Here is a 19,583-nt window from a genome sequence, read left to right as displayed (position 1 = left end):
CTTAGTATCTAGAACTGTAGGCATGCCGCCACATCCAGATTGGTTTTTGTTGTTCTTGTTTTTGAGACAGAGTCTTGCTCTGTTGCCCAGGCTGAAGTACAGTGGTGCCATCACGGCTCACTGTAGCCTCAACCTCCCAGGCTAAGGTAATCCTCCCGAGTAGCTAGGACTACAGGCATGCCACCACATTCAGATCAACTTTTTTTTGTTTATTTTTTTGAGACAGGGTCTCGCTCTGTCCCCAGGCTGGAGTACAGTGGCACCATCACAACTCACGGTGGCCTCAACCTCCCAGACTCAGGTGATCCTCCTGAGTAGCTGGGACTACAGGTGTGCACCACCATGCCCAGCTAATTTTTTGTATGTTTTTTGTAAAGATAGGGTTTTGCCATGTTGCCCAGGCTAGTCTTGAGCTCCTGAGCTCAAGTAGTCTGCTCACCTCGGCCTCCCAAAGTGCTGGAATTACAGGCCAGTGTGTAAGCCAATGTGCCTGGCCAAGACAATTGTTTTGTTATTACGTTTTCTTTTTTTCTTCTTCTTTTTTTTTTTTTTTAGATGGAGTCTTGCTCCGTTGCCCAGGCTGGAGTGCAGTGGCACGATCTCGGCTCACTGCAAGCTCCGCCTTCCAGGTTCATGCCATTCTCCTGCTTCGGCGTCCCGAGTAGCTGAGACTACAGGCACCCGAAACCACACCCGGCTAACTTTTTGTATTTTCTGCAGAGACGGGGTTTCACCGTGTTAGCCAGGATGGTCTCGATCTCCTGACCTCGGGATCTGCCCACCTCGGCCTCCCAAAGTGCTGGGATTACAGGCATGAGCCACCGCGCCCGGCCTTTTTTCTTTTTTTTTCTTTTTTTTTTTTTTTTTTTTGAGGTAGAATCTGGCTCTGTCACCTAGACTGGAGAGCAGTGATGGGATCTCAGCTCACTGCAACCTCCGCCTCCTGGGTTCAAGCAATTCTTGTGCCTCAACCTCTCAGGCAGCTGGGACTACAGGCATGCGCCACCACACCCAGCTAATTTTTGTATTTTTAGTAGAGACGAGGTTTCATCATGTTGGCCAGAATGGTCTCAATCTCTTGACCTCGTGATCCACCTGCCTTGGCCTCCCAAAGTTCTGGGATTACAGGCATGCGCCACCACACACAGGAGTCTTGAGTTTTGGAAATGACTGGGCTCCTGGGAGGAGAACAGACTTCAGAGGAAGTGAGATCAGGATCCCGGAGACCACGAAGCAGCTGCTGGAATGCTGCATGCAGGAAAAATAGTTATGTGAATCCCAGGACAGCAGCCTGGACCGGGAGGAAGGAGCTGAGTCCTAGGTATATTTCAAAGGTCCAGCCAGCAGGATTCCATGTGACTTCTTCGTTTCTACCCGGCTTTGGGGGACCTCAGAAGAGGTCACTGAGGAAGTGAGGTCACCAGAGGCTCATGGGGACCCCACTTGAAAGCATCTGTCATCCCAGCCTCTTCTGCTAGCCCCAGGAATGACCCCGAGGTTCCCTGAGACTACTGTTTGGGGAGAGAATGAATGCAGGGCTGCCCCTTCTGCAGACACCACCTCCTGCTTCCCCAGTTGTCTTTCTCTTTTTTTTTTTTTTGCAGTCTCACTCTGTCGCCCAGGCGGGAGTGCAGTGGCGCAATCTCGGCTCACTGCAACTTCTGCCTCATGGGTTCAAGTGATTTTCCTGCCTCAGCCTCCGGAGTGGCTAGGACTACAGGCCTGTGCGACCACGCCCGGCTAATTTTTGTACTTTTACTACAGCCTCCGCCTCTTGGGCTCAAGAAATCTCCTGCCTCAGCCTTTCGATGGCTGGGGTTACAGCGTGCACCACCACACCCGGCTAGCCGGCTAATATTTGTATTTTTAGTAGAGACGGGGTTTCACCATGTTGGCCAGGCTGTTCTTGATGATCTGCCCACCTCGGCCTCCCAAAGTGCTGGGATTACAGGCGTGAGCCACCGCCCCCTGCCCCAGTTGTCTTTCTGTTACACGCATCCATGCTGCTTGGAAGGGCTGCCTGCTGTAGTCCCACAACACACACGTGTGCGTGTACACACATACAGCCCCAGAGAGTCCTAGGGGAGCTGGAAGGAGGGGGCAGGTGGGCGCACTGGTCACAGGCCTGAAAGTAACTGCGCGCTCTTCTCGCCCGCAGCCGCAGGTGGCTGCAATGGGACGGAAGCCATGAATGGTGCCGCCCCCGGCCCCGCCACAGCCGCCCCGGTCCCGGTCCCGGTCCCGGACTGGCGGCAGTTCTGCGAGCTGCACGCGCAGGCGGCCGCCGTGGACTTTGCGCACAAGTTCTGCCGCTTCCTGCGGGACAACCCAGCCTACGACACTCCCGACGCTGGCGCCTCCTTCTCCCGCCATTTCGCCGCCAACTTTCTGGACGTCTTCGGGGAGGAGGTGCGCCGCGTGCTGGTGGCCGGACCGACGACTCGGGGCGCGGCCGTGCGCGCGGAGGCCATGGAGCCGGAGCCCGCGGACACCTCTGCACTCAAGGCAGCGCCCTACGGCCACTCGCGGAGCTCGGAGGACGTGTCCACGCATGCTGCCACGAAGGCCCGCGTCCGCAAGGGCTTCTCGCTGCGCAACATGAGCCTGTGCGTGGTGGACGGCGTGCGCGACATGTGGCACCGGCGCTCCTCGCCCGAGCCCGATGCAGGAGCTTCCCCGCGCGCCGCCGAGCCCTCGGCTGAGCCCCGCGACAAGTGGACGCGGCGCCTGAGGCTGTCGCGGACGCTGGCGGCCAAGGTGGAGCTGGTGGACATTCAGCGCGAGGGGGCCCTGCGCTTCATGGTGGCCGACGACGCGGCCGCGGGCTCCGGGGGCTCGGCGCAGTGGCAGAAGTGCCGCCTGCTCCTGCGCAGGGCTGTGGCCGAGGAACGCTTCCGCCTGGAGTTCTTCGTGCCGCCCAAGGTGAGTTACCCCATAACTTCCACCTCCTGGGGGGACCAGAGGGGGCGCCTGGGCAGCAGCTGAGGGTGCCAGGGACACTGCCTTTGGGGACCACGTGGTCTAATCTGGTTGACAGGGTGGAGTATTTGGTGCCAGGACCCTGGAAGGTGGGCCTGTCATGCCTCTTGGACAAGTCACCCGTTCAACCCTGGTTCTTCCTTTGCCAGGAAGGGCCCTCTGGCTACACCAAAGGGTTCTGGGGCACTGGTTTTTTCTTTTCTTTCTTCTTTTTCTGTGTGTGTGTTTGTGTGTGTGTGTGTGTGTGTGTGTGTGTGTGTGTGTGTGTCCGTCCGTCCCTCTGTCGCCCAGGCTGGAGTGCAGTGGTACGATCTCGGCTCACTGCAAACTCTGCCTCCCGGACTCAAGGGATTCTCCTGCCTCAGCCTCCAGAGTAGCTGGGATTTACGGGCACCCGCCACGATGCCCGGCTAATTTTTGTATTTTTAGTAGAGACAGGGTTTTGCCATGTTGGCCAGTCTGGTCTCGAACTCCTGACCTCAAGTGATCTGCTTGCCTCAGCCTCCCAAGGTGTTGGGATTACAGGCCTGAGCCACCATGTCCGGCCTTTCTTTCTTTTTTGTTTCGAGACGGGGCTGTCACCCAGGCTGGAATGCAGTGGTGCAGTCATGGCTCACTGCAGCCTCCACCTCCCAGGCTCAAGCAGTCCTCTGTTAGCATCCAGCGTAGCTGGGACCACACACACCACCACTCCCAGCTAATGTTTTTTTAATTTTTCTTAAAGACAGGATCTATGTTGCTCAACTGGTCTGGAAGTTCTGAGCTCAAGAGATCCTCCCCCACCTTGGCCTCCCAAAGCGCTGGGATTATAAGCATGAGCCACTGTGCCTGGCCCAGGGCACCATTCTTGATGTTGTTCAAGAGACCGGCTACCTGCCCTCCTCTCCTGCAGCCCGAGGGTGCCTGGCACCTCCCAGAGCCGAGGCCTGCAGGGATGAGGGCAGGAGTGACCGAGCACATTCACAGAGGGTTCCCTGGGAGGTCTGTGTCTGACTCCATGGGGCTCTGCTCTTCCCCAGCTCAGCTGCCAGGCTCCAGCCCAGCGCCTGCCCAGGGGGTCCTTTTCTGGCCAGGGAGATGCCAGGCTTCTTTCTAGCTGTCACCAACATTGTTGCTCACTGGCGTGCCCTGACCCTTCCCCTCTTAAGGGCTGGCCATCAGGTCCCTGGCAGTAGTGTCACATCTTATCCAAGGTGGCCCCCCTGCTTTGGAGAGTGGGAATAGTTGTAACAATAGTGCCCAGCCTCTGAGAGCCCACAGTGTGTCCAGACCCCAGCCTGGTGGGCATCTGTACAGACATGCTGTCATCATCTAGGTACCCCACCCCGGCAAGGTGAGCACATGGTCCCCAGATTACAGAAGAGAGCGCAGACAGATGTTCAGAGAGGGAGTGTGGCCTGCCCAACGTCACCCAGATGGCAGGTGCCAGAGCTTGGCTAACATGGTGGGGCATGGTGGCGTGCACCTGTAGTCCAAGCTACTTGGGAGGCTGAGGCAGGAGCATCGCCTGTGCGTGGTGGACGGCGTGCGCGACATGTGGCACCGGCGCTCCTCGCCCGAGCCCAACGCAGGAGCTTCCCCGCGCGCCGCCGAGCCCTCGGCTGAGCCCCGCGACAAGTGGATGCGGCGCCTGAGGCTGTCGTGGACGCTGGCGGCCAAGGTGGAGCTGGTGAACCCAAGAGGCAGAGGTTGCAGTGAGCCAAGACCACACCACTGCCCTCCAAGCTAGGCAACAGAGTGAGACCCTATCTCAAAAAAACAAAACAAAACAACACAACTGGGAGCCGAGCACAGTGGCTCACACCTGTAATCCCAGCACTTTGGGAGGCCAAGGCAGGCAGATCACCTGAGGTCGGGAGTTCGTGACCAGCCTGACCAACATGGAGAAACCCCATCTCTACTAAAAATATAGGATTACATGCCTGTAATCCCAGCTACTTGGGAGGCTGAGGCAGGAGAGTCACTTGAACCCGGGAGGCGGAGGTTGCAGTGAGCTGAGATCATGCCATTGCACTCGAGCCTGGGCAACAAGAGCGAAACTCTGTCTCAAAAAAAAAAAAAACAAAAACTGGTCTAATGATACCCGCCACCCTGGTGGTCCCAAGAATGAAAGGAACGTGGAAGTGGAGATCCTTGGGCACTGGGAAGTTGGGGCTGGGGGAGGCTTTGCTGGTGCAGCAGTGGACAGCAACCCCGGGGACCACCGGGGGCCCCCACCCACCTCCTGCATCAGGGCCCACTCTGTCCCTGGGTGCTCTCTGAGTCACCCACAGCTTCTTGGCTCTCTCTCCATCTCTCAGTCTGCTGGGGGAATCTGGGTGCCTGGAGGTGCAAGGGTATGGGCTCCCCAAAGCTCAGTGCCCATGAGCGACATGGGCCCTGGAGAAGTGACTTCCTGGGGACGCAGCTACTCTCTGAAGAGCTTTTTCCCCAGGTCCTAACACCCCTCCACTTCCCTAGGGCTTTTTTCCTGCCCAGGCCCCTGCCTTTAATTTCCTGGGAGAAATCCTATACCCTAAGCCCGACTCCACTCCTTGTCAGAAAGGGAGACCGAGGCCCAGTGACGGGTGAGGTGGGGCTTACCCAGGGTCACCCAGAGGGCAGGGACAGAGGCCCAGGGCTCCAGCGCCTTGGGCCTGAGTGACAGTCACAGCTGCCCTTCTGTAAATAGCAGTGTCTGCTGCCGTCGGGGGAGGGGAAGCAGCAGCTGGTGCCCCCCCCACCACCTCCTTAGCTCCGGCAGAGCCCACTAATTTTGCTTTTGGCAGAAGGCAGCGTTCCTGTGGGGTCACTGGGCCCTTCCCCTCCTTTGTGTCATGCCAACGTGGGGGCATTTGTGGGTATTCGGGAGTCGTTCCCGTGGGAGGGCAGCTCCTACCATGTAAAGAGCTTGGTTGAGTTTCCCAAATGTGTCTGGTCCCAGGAGACAGGCTCCCAGGGTGAGTGAGCCCCTGGGATGCCCCGAATGATACCCCCACTGCCTCTGCACCCACCCACGGTCCAGTTCTCTTGCCTCCGAGAGGCCTGGATGCACCCTTGGAGCCATCAGGAGCTCGGGGCCTGCAGGCTCAGGGGCCATTGCCTGCCTGGCACCTTAGATTTCCCTCTCACACAACCTTTGAGGTGCCAGCCCCGGTGAGTCAGGTCTCTGGCTTCCTGCCTCCTCACCCCTGCAGGAAGAGCCTCCTGAACCCCAGGTCCCCTCATTGCCCTATGCCAGGCCAAGCCCTGGGGACCCAAGGAGCAATGAGGCCAGCCCCCTGCCATTAGGGAAGCCACTGGGAAACCTGGTATTTTCAGGATGCTTGCAAATCTTAGTGGGGTCAGTCAGGCGCGGTGACTCACGCCTATAATCCCAGCACTTTTGGAGGCTGAGGCGGGTGGATCACTTGAGGTCAGGAGTTCGAGACCAGCCTGGCCAACATGGTGAAACCCCATGTCTACTGAAAATACAAAAATTAGCCAGGCATGGTGGTAGGCACCTGTAGTCCCAGCTACTCGGGAGGCTGAGGCAGGAGAATCCCTTGAACCAGGGAGGTGGAGGTTGTAGTGAGCTGAGATCGTACCACTGCACTTCAGACTGGGTGACAGAGTGAGACTCTGTCTAAAAAAAAAAAAAAAAAAAAAAAAAAAGAAATTTCAGTGGGGTAAGCCCTGGAGGAAAAGCTTGGGCTACCTACGTGTTCACCACGTGGCCAGGACCCTAGAACGGGCACTTCTGGAGGATCAAGCTCTCTGAGTAAAGGCCTGGAGTTCTAAAACAAGTTGACCATTCAGGCATGTGGGCACAGTGAGTTGTTGCTGGAGCAGGTGGGAGGAAGCTGGACCAGGACAAATGGACCTCAGATTCCAAGCTGGGGAACCACAGCGTCTCTGGCCAGCAGGATCCCTGCTGAAGCTTCCAGTCCAGGCCTCCACTGCAGGCCTCTGTCTGCTCTGTCCCCAGCCCTGCTGGCCGGCATGACAGCCGCACACCAGGGTCAGCCAGCCTCTGTTCCTGCTCCAAGCCCAGCTCTGCTCCTGCTGGACGGGGGCCAGTTCTTCCTGGAATTCCCATCTGCCTGCCCATCAAATGTGTGGCCCTTCCTTTTCCTCCTAAGAAAGTTCCTGTCTCGGAAACCAAGCCCTGCTGGGAATCCCAGACTCAGGCCAGCCCCAGGGGGGGCCTCAGGCTCACAGCAGGGAGCTTTGAGGCAGAGCGAGTGGAGCCAGGCACAGAGTGGCGGTCCCACAGAGCCCTGCCAGCTCACCTTGGATCAACCCTGCCCGCAGCGTTGTTGGGAACACTGGTCCCTTTTACTCACTCCAGGAAGCAGTGAGCCCCGTTCTGAGCCGGGGGCTCCAGGCCCTGCTCTGGAAGGTCAGGTCTGTAGCAGGAGACCAGCATTTTTTCTTCTTTCTTTTTTTTTTTTTTTAAGTGACCAGATTTTAAGACCATCATTTTTTATTTTTTATTTTTTTTACTTTATTTTATTTTATTTTTTGAGACAGGGTGTCACTCTGTCGCCCAGGCTGGAGTGCAGTGATGTAATCTCGGCTCACTGCAACCTCCACCTCCCGGGTTCAAGTGATTCTCTTGCCTCAGCCTCCCAAGTAGCTGGGATTACAGGCGCACACCACCACGCCTGGCTAATTTTTGTATTTCTAGTAGAGATGGGGTTTCACCATGTTGCCCAGGCTGGCCTCGAATTCCTGACCTCAAGTCATCCTCCTTGGCCTCCCAAAGTGCTGAAATTACAGGTGTGAGCCACTACACCCAGCCAAGACCAGCATTTTTTAAAAAGTGAACTAGAATAGAAGAGAAAATATCACACTCTATCACACACAGGAAGGGTAACTGTTTTCTGGTGAGATGTTTGCTTCAGAGATATTTTTACCTGCGTGTGTGTGTACTGGGCCCCAGTGTTGAATGTATTTCTCACAATGGGTCAAGGTCAAAAATAAGAAAACCACAGATCTCGTGGGTGTATCAGGCAGCCCAGGTGGGGTTCTCTCCTCGAGGCTGGGAGGTAGGAGGCTCAGATGTCAATTCTGGTTCTGTCCTGGACTTGCTAGGTGACTATAGGAGGAGTTCCTTTTTTTTTTTTTTTTTTTTTTTTTTTGGAGGCAGGATCTCACTCTTGTCACCCAGGCGGGAGTATAGTGGTACCGTCATAGCTCATTGCAGCCTCGACCTCCCCCGATCAAGCGATCCTTCCACCTCAGCCTCCCAAGTAGCTGGAACTACAGGTGCGCATGCCACCATACTCAACTAAGTTTTTTGGTCTCTCTTTTTATTTGTTTATTTTTTTTCTGTAAGACAGAGTTTCGTTCTTGTTGCCCAGGCTGGAGTGCAGTGGCACGATCTCAGCTCACCGCAACCTCCACCTCCCAGGTTCAAGCGATTCTCCTGCCTCAGCCTCCCAGGTAGCTGGGACTATAGGCATGCACCACCACACCCGGCTAATTTTGGGTTTTTTGTTTGTTTGTTTTTTGTTTTTTGTTTTTTTGAGACGGAGTCTTGCTCTGTCGCCCAGGCTGGAGTGCAGTGGCCCGATCTCAGCTCACTGCAAGCTCCACCTCCCGGGTTACCCATTCTCCTGCCTCAGCCTCCCAAGTAGCCGGGACTACAGTTGCCTGCCACCTTGCCCGGCTAATTTTTTGTATTTTTAGTAGAGACAGGGTTTCACCGTGTTAGCCAGGATGGCCTCGATCTCCTGACCTCGTGATCTGCCTGCCTCAGGCTCCCAAAGTGCTGGGATTACAGGCGCGAGCCACCACGTCCGGCCAAATTTTGTATTTTTTTTAGTAGAGATGCGGTTTCTCCATGTTTATCAGGCTGGTCTCAAACTCCTGACTTCAGATGATCTGCGTGCCTTGGCCTCCCAAAGTGCTGGGAATATAGGCATGAGCCACCACGCCCGGCCCATTTTTGGGTCTTGAGTAAAGATATGGTCTCACTATGTTGTCCAGGCTGTCCTTGAACTGCTGGACTCAGACCATCCTCCTGCCTCGGCCTCCCAAAGTGCTAGGATTACAGGCATGAGCCACCACACCTAGCCAGGAAAAATTTATTTCTTGTTTCAAAGAAATGCCTTCCTCAATTTCCCCATCTGTGAAATGGGGATTGGGACACCTCTGTACCAGGGTGGCTGTGGCAGTCTATTTGAGGGCCACTCTAATGCCTGGCAGTGGGGAGGGAATGGAGAAGGCGTCAGGAAATGCTGGGGCCACTGACTGTCCTTCTTCTGGCCCCCAGGCCTCCAGGCCCAAGGTCAGCATCCCACTGTCAGCCATCATTGAGGTCCGCACCACCATGCCCCTGGAAATGCCAGAGAAGGACAACACGTTCGTGCTCAAGGTGAGGTCTCACCCCTAATCCCAGAGATCCTCCAGCTGCCCCAGGCCACCTCCCCTTTGGGTGCTACAGTTCCATAGGGGAGCAAGGGGAAGGAGCCTAAGGCAGGATGGTAGTGGGAGGGAGCCCTGGTATGGGGGGTTCCCCAGACCCTATGACAGATGCCTAGTACATAGCTAAGACTTGAGTCTCGGCTCCACAGCCAAGTGCCCCAGGCGTTGCCCAACATCTGGGCCCCTTGCTCCCATTTACCCCTGGGCCTGGGCGAAGCTCATCAGTTTCACTTCCTGCCCTCCCTTCCCCTACTGGAGCCAGCACACACCCACCCCACTGGTGGCCAGCCGGCAGCAGTTATGCAAATGTTCCCGTCCCAGGGCACTGGAGTGTGGGAACCGGGCGGTCTCCCACAGAGGGCACAAAGGCATCGAGGGTGGGCGGGGAGGCACCCCGGTGGGTCTAGAGGCAGCCCATCCTTTTCCCAGGCCCCACACCGCACGCCAGGGTGGCCTGCAGGGGTTTCTGAGGACACGGCTCCAGGCTGCCAGAGCTGTGGTCCCTGGGACTCCGCAAAGGATCAGAGGGTGTTGATGAAGCAGTGTCCCCCTGGGATGCCTGGTCCCACTCACTCACCCTGCATGAAGCCCCCACCCTCTTCTCCCGGCTTCTGGTTGTGTTTGTGTTTGTACCCGTTCCCATTTGTTTAGTCACGACTCGCTTTTTCGTTTAACGAATGTTTACCAACCCCGGACCCTGAGTCATGCCAGGCTACGGGCTGGGGACACAGTCCCTGCCCACCTGGTACTCTCTAAACTGCCGATCGTGCATGACAGCCCTGAGGCAGAGGGGCTCGCCTGCCTCAATTTCCCCATCTGTTCAAAGAGGCAGTCTTCGAGAACCCACCCAGCTCTGTCATCCTGGGAGTCCAACAACTACATTGTTTGGTTTTTTGTTTGTTTGTTTATTTGGAGATGGATCTCACTCTGTCCCCCAGGTTGGAGTGCAGTGGCGCACTCTTGGCTCACTACGACCTCCTCCTCCCGGGCTCAGGCGATCCTTCCATCTCAGTCTCCTGAGTAGCTGGGACCAAAGGCATATGCCACCATGCTTGGCTAATTTCTGTATTTTTGGAAGAGACGGGGTTTTGCCATGTTGCCCAGGCTGGTCTCGAACTCCTGAGCTCAGGAGATCTGCCTGCCTCCGCCTCTCACAGTGCTAGATTACAGGTGTGAGCCACCACGCCCAGCCCAACGACTGCATTTTGACAGAGGCACACCACTGGAAGCCGACAGCACGGGACCTGGGTGTCCCAGAGACCTGGGTTCAGGCCCTGGCCCTGCCACTGGCTGCTGTGTGACTTTGAGCAAGTTCCTTGGCCTCTCTGAATCTTGGTCTTCTCATCTATAAAATGGGAGAAATGGCTCCTCTCCCTCACAGGGCCGTTGGGAGGAGTTGAGCAGAGTGCCGGGTTATGCTCTGGGCCTGGCCCCGGCAGGGATGTCCCCTGCCCTCTTCCCCTTCAGAGGCTGCATATCTCAAGCACATGGCCATGCTGGTAGAACTCCAGGCACTAAGATGTGCAAGGCACCCTACTCAGTGTGCCTCTCCACTCAACTTGAACCTCATGCCTGCGGTGCCAGGACATGGGTTGGGGATGCTGGGCCACCCATCCCTCCCCCCACCAGCATGGCCCCCTCAGAGGCTGCGTCTCCAAGGCAGAGGAGCTGAGATCAGTGAGGCGGGACATATCCCCAGTGGGGAGGCCCAGGAGGGAGGGAGCGCAGAGTGTGAGCTGCAGGCTGTACCACCAGGTCCCTGGCCTGAGTTCCGGGTGGTGCCCGATGGTGAACCCCACTGTCTTTCCTGCTGCTTATGCCCTTGAGCCCTGCTGTGGGAGTGGGGGATGAGCCATTTGAGCCATTCTGGCCCTGTGTCCTGTAGTCCAGAGCCTGTCTGCTGACCGTGTTCTGGACTCCCGGCCACCTTCCTCCCCAGGTGGAGAATGGAGCTGAGTACATCCTGGAGACCATCGACTCTCTGCAGAAGCACTCGTGGGTAGCCGACATCCAGGGCTGCGTGGACCCCGGGTGAGTGTCCAAGTGGCCCAAGGATGGGTGGACAGGCTGGGTGTGTCCTTGGTCCAGCCTTCACCAGGAGCAGCTTTCTAGCAGGGCGGGAGCTCAGCTTGAGAAACGAGCAATTCAATGTGATTCAGGTTAGTGCCAGCCAGGATCACCCGGGAGCTCAGCTTGAGAAACGAGCAATTCAATGTGATTCAGGTTAGTGCCAGCCAGGATCACCCTCCTTTAAAATACCCGCTACCTCCAATCTCCAGCAGGCTCTATGAGTCCTGCTCTATGGTGCCAGGACCTGGGGACCTGGAAGGAAGTTGGACCAAGTCTTGTCTTCACCTCAAGAGAGCCTCAGAGCACTGGGAGTTGGGCAGAGATGGGAGTGAGTCCCCAAAGGGCTGGGGGCCTGGTGCAGTGGCTCACACCTGTGACCCCAACACTTTGGGAGGTTGAGCTGGGAGGACCGCTTGAGCCCAGGAGTTCAAAACCAGCCTGGCCAACATAGCCAGACCCTTTTTTTTTTTTTTTTTTGAGACAGGGTTTTGCTCTGTCACCCAGGCTGGAGTGCAATGGTGTGATCTTGGCTCACTGCAACCTCCACCTCCCAGGTTCAAGCGATTCTCCTGCCTCAGCCTCCCGAGTAGCTGTGATTACAGGTGCCCACCACCACGCCCAGCTGATTTTTATATTTTTAGTAGAGACGGGGTTTCATCATGTTGGCCAGGCTGGTCTCGAACTGCAGACCTCAAGTGATCCACCCACCTTAGCCTCCCAAAGTGCCGGGATTACAGGCATGAGCCACTGTGCCCAGCCAACCCTGTCTCTTAAAATAAGAAAAACAAAAAGAACTGGAGAGACAGGCTCCTAACCCAGCTCTGGGCTTAGGGAAGGGTTGCTGGTAGGCGTGCTCACCTAACCCGAGGCTTAAATAAAGAGTGGACCAACGCTAGGCAGAGGAGGATGCGAGAAGGCAGAGAGAACAGCCCAGCAAAAAGAGTGGAAATGGAACTGGGCACGGTGGCATGCATCTGTTATCCCATCTACTCTGGAGGCTGAGGCTGGAGGATCGCTTGAGCCCAAGATTTGGAGGCTACAGTGATCTAGGACTGTACCACTGCACTCCAGCCTGGGCAACAGAGCAAGACCCTAACTCTTAAAAAATAATAATAAAAATTTGGCCAGGGCCAGGCGCAGTGGCTCACACCTGTAATCCCAGCACTTTGGGGGCCCAAGGCTGACAGATCACCTGAGATCAGGAGTTCGAGACCAGTTTGGCCAACATGGTGAAACCCCATCTCTACTAAAAATACAAAAATTAGCCAGGCATGGTGGTGGGCATCTGTAATCCCAGCTACTCGAGAGGCTGAGGCAGGAGAATCGCTTGAACCCGGGAGGCAGAGGTTGCAGTGAGCTGAGATTGTGCCATTGCACTGCAGCGTGAGCGAGAGAGCCAGACTCTGTCTCAAAATAATAATAATTTTAAAAGGTGTGGAAGTGTACAGGCACCTGGGACTTGCAGGGAACATCAAGGCCTTTGGGGTAGCCAGTGAGGAGGAGGTTTTGATGAGAGCTCAGGAAACGGGTAGGTCAGGGACAATGGGAGCCATGGCGGATAATAAGCAGAGGGCACTTACGGTCAGCTGTGAACAGGAAGAGCAGCAAGAAGGTTGGCTCCACCGTCCAGGAGAGATGCCAGGCCAGGAGTAGGAGGGACAGGCAGCCTGACACGCTGAGCAATTGGCAGCAGCTCTGCTGGCTAATGGGGTGAGCCAAGCCCCCGGGGGAAGGGCCGCTGCTTTCTAATTAACAGCTTCATTTAAAGAAACACAATTAAGGTCCTGGGCGCCTCCCAGGCCCTGATCCACAGTGGTTGGAATCCCTCCTCCGCCGCCCTCCGGGCCATCTGCTCTGCAGACTCTTTCCCTAGCCCCTGTGAAGGTGAACCTCACTTGGTGGAATTTTCGAGCTGGCAGGGTCCCAGACACTTCGTGTCACAGACAGGGAGAGAAACCTTCCCACCCTGTGAGGGTCTCCACGGGATCCCAGGAGGAGCCCAGCCCCTTGGGGATAGTGGGCAGGGATCATGAGCCCTCAGCGGGGACTGGACCCACTTGGTGGTATCCGGGCCACGAGAGAGCCTTCCCCTTGGCTTTCTGAAGTTTCAGTGGAAAATCAATTTGCAAAAGGCAGATAAACAAGAGAAAAGGCATACAAATTTATTTATTTATTTTTATTTTGTTATTTTATTTTTTAGAGGTAGGGCCTTGCTGTGTCGCCCAGGCTGGTGTACAGTGGTGCAATCAAGCTCACTGCAGCCTCGACCTCCTGGGCTCAAGCGATCTGCCTGCCTCAGCCTCCCAAGTAACTGGGACTATAGGCACATGCCATGAGGACTGGCTAATTTTTTTTTTTTTTTTTTTTTTTTTTTTGAGACAGTCTTGCTCTGTCATCCAGGCTGGAGTGCAATGGCACAATCTCAGCTCACTGCAACCTCCACTTCCCAAGTTCAAGCAATTCTCCTGCCTCAGCCTCCTGAGTGGCTGAGATTATAGGTGCCTGCCACCATGCCCAGCTAATTTTTGTGTTTTTAGTCGAGACAGGGTTTCCCCATGGTGGTCAGGCTGGTCTCAAACTCTTGACCTCAGGTGATCTGCCAACCTCATCATCCCAAAGTGCCGGGATTACAGGTGTGAGCCACTGCACCCAGCCTAATTTTTTTTTTTTAAGAGATGGGTAATCCCAGCACTTTGGGAGGCCAAGGCGGGCGGATCACGAGGTCAGCAGATTGAGACCATCCTGGCTAACACGGTGAAACCCCGTCTCTACTAAAAATACAAAAAATTAGCCGGACGTGGTGGCAGGCGCCTGTAGTCCCAGCTACTGGGGAGGCTGAGGCAGGAGAATGGCGTGAACCCGGGAGGCGGAGCGTGCAGTGAGCTGAGATCGCGCCACTGCACTCCAGCCTGGGTGACAGAGAGAGACTCCGTCTCAAAAAAAAAAAAAAAAAAAAGAGAGATGGGGTCTTGCTACATTGCCTAGGCTGGTCTTAAATTCCTGGATTCAAGAGACCCACCTGCCTCAACCTCCCAAAGCACTGGGATTACAGGCATGAGCCATAGTGCTTAGCTGTACAAGGCAGATTAATAGGAGAAAAAGCGTGTAAATTTATTTAACATGTATACATAAGAGCCTTCAGAATGAAGACTCAAAGATACAGCGGAGGGCCGGGCATAGTGGCTCACACCTGTAATCTCAGCAGTTTGGGAGGCTGAGGCAGGCAGATCACCTGAGGTCAGGAGTTCAAGACCAGCCTGGCTGACATGAGGAAACCCCGTCTCTACTAAAAATACAAAAATTAGCTGGAGGCGGTGGCAGGCCCGCTGTGATCCCAGCTACTTGGGAGGCTAAGACAGGAGAATCACTTGAACCTGGGAGGCAGAGGTTGCAGCGAGCTGAGATCACACCACTGCACTCTACTGGGTGACAAAAAAAAAAAAGCCAGGTATGGTGACTCACACCTGTAATCCCATTACTTTGGGAGGCCGAGGCAGGCAGATCACGAAGTCAGGAGTTTGAGACCACCTTGGCCAATATGGTGAAACCCTGTCTCTACTAAAAATACAAAAAGTAGCTGGGTGTGGTGATGGGCGCCTGCAATCCCACCTACTCGGGAGGCTGTAGCAGAAGAATCGCTTGAACCTGGGAGACAGAGGTTGCAGTGAGCTGAGATCGTGCCTCTGCACTCCAGCCTGGGCAATAGAGTGAGACTCTCTCTCTCAAAAAAAAAGATACAGGAAAATGGTCCATTTTTATGCTTAGGTTCAGCAAAGTATAGACAGCGGTGTAGAAAGAGGATTGGACACAAAGGGCGGGATCTGAAGGGAACAGACTGAGTGGGGGACCCAGCCAGGCCTGTCTGTCTAGATTTTTCTTGGCCTCTCTGAACAGCATTCCTTCTGGGTGTGGGACAGAACCCTATCTTGAATGGGGGTTTTATGACCTAGAGTCAAACCAGGTAGATTGGGTAATTTCTTTCATTCTTTTTTTCTTGCTTGCTTTCCTTTCCTTCTTTCCTTTCTTTCTTTCTTTCCTTTTGTTTTTACTTTTTTTTCTGTTCTGTTGCCCAAGGTGGAGGGCAGTGGCATGATCACAGCTCACTGCAGCCTCCAATTCCTAGACTCCATTGATCCTCCTGCCTCACTGCCACGCCCAGCTAATGTTTTTTTTATTAAGACGGGGTTCTCAGGGCCAAGTGTGGTGGCTCATGCCTATAATCCCAACACTTTAGGAGGCTGAGGCGGATGGATCACCTGAGGTTGGGAGTTCGAGATCAGGCTGGCCAACATGGAGAAACCCGGATCACCTGAGGTTGGGAGTTCAAGATCAGGCTGGCCAACATGGAGAAACCCCGTCTCTACTAAAAATACAAAATTAGCTGGGCGTGGTGGTGCATGCCTGTAATCCCAGCTACTCGGAGGAGACTGAGGCAGGAGAATCACTTGAACTCTCGGGAGGCAGAGGTTGCAGTGAGCCAGGATTGCGCCATTGCGCTCCAGCCTGGGCAACAAGAGCAAAACTCTGTCTCAAAAAAAAAAAAAAAGACAGGTTCTCGCGGCCGGGTGCGGTGGCTCACACCTGTAATCCCCACGCTCTGGGAGGCCAAGGTGGGTAGATCACCAATCCAAGACCAGCGTGGCCAACATGGTGAAACCCTGTCCCTACAAAAAATACAAAAAAAAAAAAAAATTAGCCAGGCATGGTGGTGCATGCTTGTGATCCCAGCTACTGAGGAGGCTGAGGCAGGAGAATTGCTTGAACCAGGGAGACGGAGGTTGCGGTGAGCTGAGATCGTGCCACTGCACTCTAGCCTGGGCAATAGAACAAGACTCCATTTCAGAAAAAAAAAAAAAAAAAAGATGGGGATCTCACTATGTTGCCCAAGCTGATTTCAAACTCCTGGCCTCAAGTGATCCTCCCACTTTAGCCTCCCAGAGTGCTAGGATTACAAACATGAGCCACCATGCCTGGCTGGATAATTTCTCTATAACAAGTTTTTACATAGAATATTTTTAAGTTGGCCAGGCGCAGTAGCTCACACCTGTATTTCCAGCATTTTAGGAGGACGAGGCAGGCGAATCACGAGGTCAGGAGTTCAAGACCAGCCTGGCCAACATAGTGAAATCTCATCTCTACTAAAAATACAAAAAAAATTAGCCAGGCATGGTGGCGGGCGCCTGTAATCCCAGCTACTCAGGAGGCTGAGGCAGGAGAATCGATTGAACCCAGGAGGCAGAGGCTGCAGTGAGCCAAGATCATACCACTGTATTCCAGCCCTGGCGACAGAGTGAGACTCATCTCAAAAAAAAAGATTATTTTTAGGTTTTATGACTACGTTTTGGAAAAAGGGGTTCTGGTTTCTGTGACCCACCTTGGGAAAGAGGGACTTCTGTTTCTCTGGTGCCTCTGGGGAGAAGAGGATTGGGAGACAGGTAGGCGGGAGAAGAGGATTGAGAGACAGGTAGGCAGGAGAAGGTCAGAGAAAAACATTTTTGTTTCTGAGGCTGCTGCTGAGGACTTTATTTTGGGGTATTGTTTTCTGAGCCCCAACAGTGGCCTGGTCAATCACATGGTAGCTACAGAGCCAGCGGAGGGTGGGACAGAGGGACGGGACATGGAGGCAGAGAGAGGTGACCAGAGCCAGGAGGGCTACATGCTGGGCCGTGGGACTGCCAGCCACTGCCTGGCCATGTAAGCAGCTTGTGGTTTGGGTCCAAGTCCTACAGCAGGACATGGCTTCCATTTCTTGTCTCCACAGTGACAGTGAGGAAGACACCGAGCTCTCCTGTACCCGAGGAGGCTGTCTGGCCAGCCGCGTGGCCTCCTGCAGCTGTGAGCTCCTGACTGATGGTAGGTAGGGGGACAGGGTTGGAGGAGGGGCACATGCAGGGTGGACAGATAAAGATACGTGTGTCTCACCTGCCATTTCCCCAGCAGTTGACCTACCCCGGCCCCCAGAGATGACAGCCACAGGTGCAGTGGTGACAGCCCCCCACAGCCGAGGTCGAGATGCCGTCAGAGAGTCCCTGATCCACGTCCCACTAGAGACCTTTCTGCAGACCCTGGAATCCCCGGGCGGCAGCGGCAGTGACAGCAATAACACAGGTGCCAGTGGGGACAGCCTGCTCTTCCCACACCACCTCTCGTGGACCCCCACCCCCAGCCATGGCCACCCATGGGCTCCCTAAACCTTGCTAAGCCCCAGAAGCTGTGACATCTCATCCCCCTGGGTCCTTCACACATCTCCGAAGTACTTCTGGCTTTTGTAGACTGGTCTAGGAACCTGGCCCCTCCCACTGGACCCAGTTTCAATAGAAAATGTTCACAGGGGCCGGGCACAGTGGCTCACACCTGAAATCCCAACACTTTGGGAGGCCAAGGCGGGTGGATCACCTGAGGTCAGGAGTTCGAGACCAGCCTGGCTAACATGGCAAAACCCCATCGCTACGAAAAATACAAAAAGTAGCCGGGAGTGGTAGTGCACACATGTAGTCCCAGCTACTCAGGAGGCTGAGGCAGGAGAATCACTTGAATCTGGGAGGCGGAGGTTGCAGTGAGCCAAGATCACGCCACTGCACTCCAGCCTGGCAACAGAGTGAGACTCTATCTCAAAAAAAAAAAAGAAAAAGAAAAAGAAAGAAAAGAAAATACTCACAGGGCCTGGGTGCAGTGTCTCACACCTGTAATCCCAGCCAGGGCTTTGGGATGCTGGGGACCACTTGAAGCCCAGAGTTTGAGACTAGCATAGACAACATAGCAAGACCCTATCTGCACAAAATTTTTGAGACAGAGTCTCACTTTATTGCCCACGCTGGAATGCAGTAGCGGATCATAACTCACTGCAACCTCCACCCCCGAGTTCAAGCGATTCTCCTGTCTCAGCCTCCCGAGTAGCTGAGAATACAGGCACCCGCCACCACGCCTGGCTCATTTTTGTATTTTTAGTAGAGATGGCGATTTTGCCATGTTGGCCAGGCTGGTCTTGAACTCCTGACCTCAAGTGATCCTCCTGCCTTGGCCTCCCAAAGTACTGGAATTACAGGCATGAGCCACCATGCCTGGCCACAAACATTTTTTTTAAATTATCTGGGCAGGTTGGTACACACCAACCTGCCTGTAGGTTGGTGTGCCTGTAGTCCCAGCTACTTGGGAGGCCGAGGTGCGAGGATCACTTGAGCCCAGGAGGTCGAGGCTACAGTGAGCTGTGATCACACCATTGCACTCCAGCCTGGGCAACAGAGAGAGACCCTATAAAAAAAAAAAAGAAAAAAAAAAAAGAAAAGAAAAGAAAGAGAAAAGAAAAGAAGAAAGGACGGAGGGAGGGAGGGAAGGAAGGGGCTCACAGAAAAGGGTCCAGAGGGTTGGAATCAGGGGTTGGGAACAGGCGACTGGATTTGTTCCTAAGTTTGTTGATGACTTACAGAGCAACTCCAGGATAGTCCTTCACAGCTCTGTGCCTCAGTTTACCTCATAGACGTCACCATTGGGTTGGGTCAGCTCCCTGCCCAACTCTAAAATTATTCCGGCTGGGCACAGTGGCTCACACCTGTAATCTCAGCACTTCAAGAAGCCAAGGCAGGAGGATCGTTTGAGCCCAGGACTTCCAGACTAGTCTGGGCAACAAAGCAAGACTCTGTCTCTACGAAAAATAAAAATTAGCCAGGCATTGTGACACAAGCTTGTAGTCCTAGCTACACAGGAGGCTGAGGTGGGAGGATTGCTTGAGCCCAGGGGGCCAAGGCTGCAGTGAGCTATGGTTGTGCCACTGGACTTCAGCCTGGGTGATGGAGCAAGACCCTATCTCAAAAAATAAGTTAAATAAATAAATAAATAAAATTATTCAGCTGGGCACAGTGACTCATGCCTGTAATCCCAGCACTTTGGGAGTCCAAGACGGGCAGATTGCCTGAGCTCAGCAGTTCAAGACTGGCCTGGGCAACATGGTGAAACACTGTCTCTACTAAAAATACAAAAATTAGCCTGGCCATAGTGGTGCATGACTGTAATCCCAGATACTCAGGAGGCTGAGACAGGAGAATCACTTGAACCTGCAAGACGAGGTTGCAGTGAGTTCAGATCACATCACTGCATTCCAGCCTGGGCAACAGAGCAAGACTCTGTCTCAAACAAAAAAATATTCA

At 54.5% G+C, this 19,583-nt stretch overlaps 1 protein-coding gene across 5 annotated transcripts in view; it reads left to right on the top strand.

Annotated features, from left to right (window-relative positions):
* The window catches only part of SH2B2 (SH2B adaptor protein 2), a 38,967-nt gene that overhangs the window by 14,029 nt on the left and 5,355 nt on the right, over positions 1 to 19,583 (top strand). For 3 of the 5 annotated variants that reach the window (XM_003895830.5, XM_031665510.1, XM_009202779.4), the window contains exons 2-6: positions 2,159 to 2,922; positions 9,218 to 9,319; positions 11,309 to 11,400; positions 17,201 to 17,292; positions 17,377 to 17,547. In XM_003895830.5, the coding sequence (XP_003895879.1) occupies positions 2,159 to 2,922; positions 9,218 to 9,319; positions 11,309 to 11,400; positions 17,201 to 17,292; positions 17,377 to 17,547 (1,221 nt within the window). Of the gene's footprint in view, positions 1 to 1,066; positions 1,322 to 2,158; positions 2,923 to 9,217; positions 9,320 to 11,308; positions 11,401 to 17,200; positions 17,293 to 17,376; positions 17,548 to 19,583 lie in introns of those variants that run through there. The other 2 variants (XM_031665511.1, XM_009202778.4) reach the window with 2 other exon arrangements.

This window comes from Papio anubis, chromosome 4 (genome assembly GCF_008728515.1).
Source record: "Papio anubis isolate 15944 chromosome 4, Panubis1.0, whole genome shotgun sequence".
Lineage (NCBI taxonomy): Eukaryota > Metazoa > Chordata > Mammalia > Primates > Cercopithecidae > Papio > Papio anubis.
The sequence above is the reverse complement of the archived record's forward strand: the minus strand, read 5'-3'. Positions and strand labels throughout refer to the sequence as shown.